Source organism: Jaculus jaculus, chromosome 23 (assembly GCF_020740685.1).
Source record: "Jaculus jaculus isolate mJacJac1 chromosome 23, mJacJac1.mat.Y.cur, whole genome shotgun sequence".
In the NCBI taxonomy this organism is placed as follows: domain Eukaryota; kingdom Metazoa; phylum Chordata; class Mammalia; order Rodentia; family Dipodidae; genus Jaculus; species Jaculus jaculus.
In genome coordinates, this window is record NC_059124.1 from 9,249,015 (window position 1) to 9,256,538 (window position 7,524).

The following is a 7,524-nucleotide window of genomic DNA, read 5'->3' on the forward strand; positions in this document are numbered from 1 at the left end:
ATTTGCCCACCCCCCTCTTCTGGAAAAGCAGCAGCGGAGACTGGTTAGAGTGAGAGGCAGAAACCAAGCCCAGGAGCTGACACCTCTGAAGAGCAGTGGGGTGAGTTTGCCCTTTCTAGTCTCCCCCAACGTGCGGAAAAGGGGAAGGGGGTGGAGGGTGCTGCTACGAGAAAAAAAAAAAACAACAGACACAGTAGAGTTTCAACTGCCATCAAAGGTGTGCCTGCCACCCAAAGAAAAGGAGCTGTGGCCGGGGAGGGAAGAGGAACCACCAGGGCCCAGCCACCAGCAACTGGGCCACAGAAAAGCGCTCCGTGGGCAGGAACCATGGCGTGGCCGCAGCTCTGCTGGCTCTGTGTGCTGGGGACACTGGTCGGGCTCTCAGCTACCCCAGTCCAAAGGAGCTGTCCGGCAGGTCATTACTGGGCTCAGGCAGAACTATGCTGCCCGATGTGTGAGCCAGGTAAGAGCGGGTCTGGGCAGGGGGAGAAGGGACAGTGTAAGGGGAAGGCTGAGCTCAAACAAGGACTGACCGCTGCAGGAGCCCACGGGTGGCCCCCCGGGAGGAGAGGTGGCCCCCTCTCTGGGCAGCGACTCTAGACCCTCTGCTCGACCACAGGAACGTTCCTCGTGAAGGACTGTGACCAGCACAGAAAGGCAGCCCAGTGTGGTCCGTGCACACCAGGAACCTCCTTCTCTCCAGACTACCACGCGCGGCCCCACTGTGAGAGCTGCCGGCATTGCAACTCTGGTGAGAAGGGTGGGCACCTGCGGAGGGCAGGGGGGCCAGGCTGGAGGGGCTGGCGGTGTGCCCAAGAGGGGTGTCGTCAAGTTTCAGCTGTGTCGGGGAGACTGGTGGGGAGTGGAGCCCGTGCTGGGAAGTCAGAGGTCCTGCGTAGGGCATGTATGAATGCGTTGAAATCAGGTGCCCTGGACAAAATGTGTATTGATGTGGGGAGATATCTAGGATTCCACGCAGTATAAGAAGCAGGATGTGAGGGGCTTGATGAAGGGTCTGTGGACAGGGATGGGGTCAGGTGCTGTGGCACATGCCGGTAATCCCAGGTATAAGGGAGTCTGAGGCAGGAGGATCACTTGAGCACAGGAGTGGAAGAACAAGGACAATGAGACCCTGACTCAAAAAAAAAAAAAATCAAGCCGGTCATGGAGACGTGCGTCTTTAATCCCAGCCCTTAGGAGGCAGAGGTAGGAGGATCACCTTGAGTTCGAGGCCATCCTGAGACCACAGAGTGAATTCCAGGTCAGCCTGGGCTACAGCAAGACCCTACCTCAAAAAAAAAAAAAAAAATTACCAAAATGAAACAAAAACAGGGAACCTGAGCCGGGCCTGTAATCCCACTGTGAATCAAAGAGTAGCACTGCAAGGCCCTGGGTTCAATCCACAGGACTGCATTAAAAATAATAGTGCTTAAGGCCGGGCGTGGTGGCGCACGCCTTTAATCCCAGCACTCGGGAGGCAGAGGTAGGAGGATCGCCATGAGTTCGAGGCCACCCTGAGACTACATAGTGAATTCCAGGTCAGCCTGAGCTAGAGTGAGACTCTACCTTGAAAAAACCAAAAATGAAGAAAAAAAATAGTGCTTGAAAAGAATAAGTAAATAAATAAAAGAAAAAAATAATAGTGCTGGGCTGGAGGGATGGCTTAGCGGGTAAGGCATTTGCCTGCAAAGCCAAAGGACCAAGGTTTGATTTCCTGGGACCCACGTCAGCCAGATGCACAGGGGCACATGAATCTGGAGTTTGTTTGCAGTGGCTAGAGACCCTGGCATGCCCATTCTCTCTCTGTCTTCTACCTCTCTCTGCTTGCAAATAAATAAATACAAATTTTAAAAATTATAAGAAAGTAGCCAGGCATGGTGGCTCACGCCTTTAATCCCAGCACTCGGGAGGCAGAGGTAGGAGGATTGCCATGAGTTCAAGGCCACCCTGAGATGACAGAGTTAATTCCAGGTCAGCCTGGACCAGAGTGAGATCCTACCTCGAAAAACCAAAAAAATAACAATAAAAAAATTTTTTAAAAAATATATATATATAAGAAAGAAAAATAATAGTGCTCATGTTCACCGCAATACATGAAAATTGGATGATACAGAGCCAGGTATGGTGGCGCACACCTTTAATCCCAGCACTCGGGAGGCAGAGGTAGGAGGATCGCAATGAGTTTGAGGCCACCCTGAGACTACATGGTGAATTCCAGATCAGCCTGGGCTACAGTGAGACCCTACCACAAAAAAAAAAAAAAAAAAAAAAAAAAACAGGTTGATACAGGGAAGAGACTGGACTATCCCCTGCGGATGGCTTGTTAGCCTGCTTTGCCAGCCCCCACCCAAACTTCTCATCATGCTTATTGCTGCTAGACGCTTCCTGACCCCAGGCTTTCTCTGTAGGGTGGCATTTAGGAAGAAAACTCACAAGGGTGACACAAATTCGTGAAAAATCCTATTTTTATACACCAACGAAAATAACAGTAAAAAGCAACTTTTTTTTTTTTCAGAGGGTGGGGAGTTTGAGGCAGAGTCTCTCACTCTAGCCCAGGCTGGCCTTGAGCTCACAGCGATCTTTCTACCTCAGCCTCCTGAGTGCTAGGATGAAAGGCCAGAACCACCACACCCACTTTGAAAAAGAAATCTTAATACTTAAGAAATATTCCTCAGTGAACTTAAAAATGTGATTTTTTTGTTCCTGGCAGCAGACTTAATGGGATTGGGATTGTTTGTTTGTTTGCTTGCTTGCTTGATTGCTTGTTTGTTTGTTTTGTCAAGGGCTCCTCCTCACTTTCTCTGCAGGCCTTTTCCAAATACTGAATCAGTCCATCCTTTCACTGTGACCCAGGCTGGCCCAGTATATGACTCAAGAGGCCAAAATGAGGCAACAGGGAGCAGGCAGGGTACATTGGGCCTCCTTTGGATCCCAGTGTTTGCATGTGGAAGAGGAGGAAGTACCTGGAAATGAGCTCGGGTTTTGTGGAGTAAACAGGGCCGGCGGGTCTCCAGACACCTGTCAGGGGCTCCAGCCACTCCCTGAGCCCTGCAGACAATTGGGATCCCACGACCACACTGTTATCCCCCATCTCTGTCCCCAGCGTCTCTTAACTCTTGTCCAAGCTGGCTCATAATTTCTGGCAAGCTACTAAATGCTACAGGCAGCTCATCATCAGAATTCAGAAAAAGAGGGCTGGAGAAGGGCTGGAGGGATGGCTTAATGGTTGAGGCACTGGCCTGCAAAGCCAAAGGATCCTGGTTCGATTCTCCAGGACCCACATAAGCCAGATGCACAAGGGGACACATGCGTTTGGAGTTCATTTATGATGGCTGAAGGCCCTGGCATGTCCATTCTCTCCTGCTCTATCTTTCTCTCTCTCTCTGCCTCTTTATCAAATAAATAAAATATATTTTTTAGAAAAAAAGAGGGCTTGGGCTGGAGAGATGGCTTAGCGGTTAAGCGCTTGCCTGTGAAGCTTAAGGACCCTGGTTTGAGGCTCGATTCTCCAGGACCCACATTAGCCAGATGCACAAGGGGGTGCATGCATCTGAAGTCCGTTTACAGTGGCTGAAGGTCCTGGCGTGCCCATTCTCTCTCTCTCTCTCTCTCTCTCTCTCTCTCTCTCTCTCTCACTTTCAAATAAGTAAATAAGAATAACCAAAAATGAATTAAAAAAAAAAAAGAGGGCTGAAGAGATGGCTTAGTGGTTAAGGTGTTTGCCTCTAAAGCCTAAGGACCAAGGTTCAATTCTCCAGGTCCCATGTTAGCCAGATGCAAAAGGTGGTACATGCATCTGGAATTTGTTTGCAGTGGCTGGAGTCCCTGGTGAGCCCATACTCTCTTTCTCCCCCACCCCCACCCTCTCTTTTTTTTTTTTTTTTTTTTTTACAAGGTAGGGTCTCACTGTGGCCCAGGCTGTCCTGGAATTTGCTATGTAGTCTCAGGCTGGCCTCAAACTAACGGCAATCCTCCTACCTCTGCCTCCCGAGAGCTGGGATTAAAGGCGTGCGCCACCACGCCCAGCCACCCTCTCTATCTTGAATAAAAATAATAACTAAGGGCTGGAGAGATGGCTTAGCGGTTAAGCGCTTGCCTGTGAAGCCTAAGGACCCCGGTTCGAGGCTCGGGTCCCCAGGTCCCACGTTAGCCAGATGCACAAGGGGGCGCATGCATCTGGAGTTCGTTTGCAGAGGCTGGAAGCTCTGGCGTGCCCTTTCTCTCTCTCTCCATCTATCTGTCTTTCTCTCTGTGTCTGTTGCTCTCAAATAAATAATTAAATAATTTAAAAAAAATTTTTAAAAATAATAACTAAAAAAAAAAAATTCAGAAAAAGAGGCTGTAGGGCCATGGGAGGAAGGATTTGTCCCTCTCCCCATCTTGACAAAAGGCATAACCCTTTACAAAAGGGAACTGCTAGAGCTGACGGCAGTCTACACCCTCTCCTTCTGCACCCATCTTACACCTGGGAGGACTCATCTGGCTACCTGGACGGACCCCCAAGAGTATTGTCCCATAGCCAGGTGTCACCCCAAGTCACCTCCTCTCTCAACCCCAACCACCTGGAGCCCAGCCACCTTCACATCCGCTCCTCAGTGTAACTCACTGGTGTGTGCCAGCACCTGTCCCCACCCTGGAATAAATCCAAATGTTAGCCGGGCGTGGTGGCGCACGCCTTTCATCCCAGCACTCGGGAGGCAGAGGTAGGAGGATCGCCGTGAGTTTGAGGCCACCCTGAGACTCCATAGTGAATTCCAGGTCAGCCTGGATCAGAGTGAGACCCTACCTCGAAAAACCAAAAAAAAAAAAAAAATTTCAAATGTTAAGGTAAGAGCAAAGGGTGTGTCCAGTCACATACTCAGTCCTCCGTGTCTGCCTCCCGAGTCCTGGGATTAAAGGTTTGTGCCATCTCTCCCGGCTCAGGGTCTTTCTTCTTCTTCTTTTTTTAATTTTTTTTATTTATTTTTATTTTATTTATTTATTTGAAAGTGACAGACACAGAGAGAAATAGGCAGAGAGAGAGAGAGAAAAAAAAAAAAGAGAGAATGGGCGCGCCAGGGCCTCCAGACACTGCCAACGAACTCCAGACACATGCGCCCCCTTGTACATCTGGCTAACGTGGGCCCTGGGGAATTGAGCCTGGAACCAGGGTCCTTAGGCTTCACAGGCAAGCGCTTAACCGCTAAGCCATCTCTCCAGCCCATTTTTAATTTTTTTGTTTATTCTTATTTATTTATTTGAGAGCAATAGACAGAGAGAGAAAGAGGCAGAGAGAGAGAGAGAGAGACAGAGAGAGAGAATGGGCACACCAGGGCCTCCAGCCACTGCAATCGAACTCCAGACGCATGCGCCCCCTTGTGCATCTGGCTAACATGGGTCCTGGGGAATCAAGCCTCGAACCGGGGTCCTTAGGCTTCACAGGCAAGCGCTTAACCGCTAAGCCATCTCTCCAGCCCCGACTTTCTTCTGTAATACCAGCAACAGTGGTAAGGCAACAGGTGACGGGGAGGGAGGGCGAGGCCTGGGAGGTGATGTGAGTGAAGAGGCAGTCATGTCCCCAGAGCGGGCATGAAATGAGTCTGAGGCTAAGCGAGTGGACTCCAGAGGTCTCTGGAGGCCCGAATTCCCACATTCTTTCAACCCTCCTCTCCCGCCAGGACTTCTTATTCGAAACTGCACCATCACTGCCAATGCCGAGTGTGCCTGCCCCAAGGGGACTCGGTGCAGGGATGATGAGTGTACGGAGTGCGACCCTTCTCCAAGCCCCTCGCTGACCAGACAGCCATCGGAGGCCCCGGGCGGACACCTGCCTCCCACCCACTTACCTTATTCCAAAAGTGAGTTCCAGGTGACCCTCTGCCTAGTCTCTCGGGGTCAGGGTGACAACCCACCATGACACCCACCCCCAGATAAGTTTCTGGCTAGCTTATCTGCCTCCCCATATCGAGGCCGCAGCCTCCGGCCTTTCGGGCCAGCGCATCCTGTGGGGCTCTGCTCATTCCGCCTCTTCCAGGGGTCACTGAGGCAAGAAGAACCTGGCATCCAGCAGATTCCAAGCGGCTTCCTGCCCCAGCTGTCTCCACCCAGGGGCCTTGTGAGTTTTCTTCCTAAATGCCACCCTACAGAGAAAGCCCGGGGTCAGGAAGCTTCTAGTAACAATAAGCATGATGAGAAGTTTGGGTGGGGGCTGGCAGAGCAGGCTAACAAGCCATCTGCAGGGACAGTCCAATAAGGAGGTGGGGGTAAGGAAAAGAGGGAGGCAGGCGGCAGGAGGGCTGGACTGGGCTGAGAAAATCAGGGGCTAGGCCCTCCAGCCCCCCACCCAAGCCTCTTACCCCTGCTTGTCACAGTCCAAAGGTCCCAGTGCAGCTCAGAGTGCATCCGAATCCTTATGATATGCTCTGGAATGTTCCTGGTTTTTACCCTGGGCGGAGCCTTGTCCCTCCATCAGCGAAGAAAACATGGATCAAGTAAGAACCAGAGAACAGGGCTGGAGAGATGGCTTAAGCAGTTTTAAGGCGCTTCCCTGCAAAGCCGGAGGACCTCGGTTTGGTTCCCCAGGACCCACATAAGCCAGATGCACAAGTTGACGCGTGCATCTGGAGTTTGTCTGCAGTGGCCTAAGGCCCTATGTGCCCATTTTCTATCTCTTTCTCTCTGTCTCTCTCAGCGTCTTTCCCTCTCTCAAATAAATAAATAAAAATATTTTTTTTAAAAAGAGGGCTGGAGAGATGGCTTAGTGGTTAAGCGCTTGCCTGTGAAGCCTAAGGACCCTGGTTCGAGGCTCGATTCCCCAGGAACCACGTTAGCCAGATGCACAAGGGGGCGCACGCATCTGGAATTCGTTTGCAGTGGCTGGAGGCCCTGGCCCCATTCTCTCTTTCTCTTTCTCTCTCTCTGCCTTTCTCTCTGTGTCTGTCACTCTCAAATAAGCACATAAAAAATGAACAAAAAAAAATTTTTTTAAAAGAAACAGAGCACACCCCACCATCTCAGCCCTGCTCCCGTAGCTGGAATATCACTGAACCTCCCACCACCACAGGCCCCGTGTTCACCCTCCTTGGCTCCTAGTCTCCTCTTCCCTGGACCTTCCCGTTGACTCCCCTTCTTGGCCCCTTTCTTCCACTTTCACTCCCTCTGCACTGCTGGCCAAGACTCCACCGGCTCTCCTTCCTTCTGCAGACAAAACAGAGAGCCCAGAAGAGCCTTGCCCTTACAGCTGCCCCAGGGAGGAGGAGGGCAGCGCCATCCCCATCCAGGAGGACTACCGGAAGCCAGAGACAACTTACCCTTGAGCCAGCGTCGCCCGCCATGGGCAGCCCTGGGCACCTTCTCGGGGTAGAGAAGAAGCTGATTGGTGTGGCCTATTCTACGATCATCACCGAGACCCTTTCCTGTGGACCCTTGACAAGGTGACAGTGACAAGAACAGTATCCTCAACGTGCGCAGCGGCCCAAGCGAGTTAGAGGGCCCAGGCTCTAGCCGTAAAGCGCTGCAGCTATGATCATTTCACCTGCGGGAGCC

At 51.4% G+C, this 7,524-nt stretch overlaps 1 protein-coding gene across 1 annotated transcript; it reads left to right on the forward strand.

The window, feature by feature from the left end:
* The first annotated feature begins 327 nt into the window (after positions 1-327).
* Cd27 (CD27 molecule) lies at positions 328-7,295 on the forward strand. Its single transcript, XM_004668604.2, has 5 exons — positions 328-463; positions 620-751; positions 5,658-5,837; positions 6,351-6,470; positions 7,183-7,295. Exons 1-5 carry the CDS (start codon positions 328-330, stop codon positions 7,293-7,295), a joined length of 681 nt encoding a protein of 226 aa, XP_004668661.2.
* Positions 7,296-7,524: the final 229 nt, after the last annotated feature.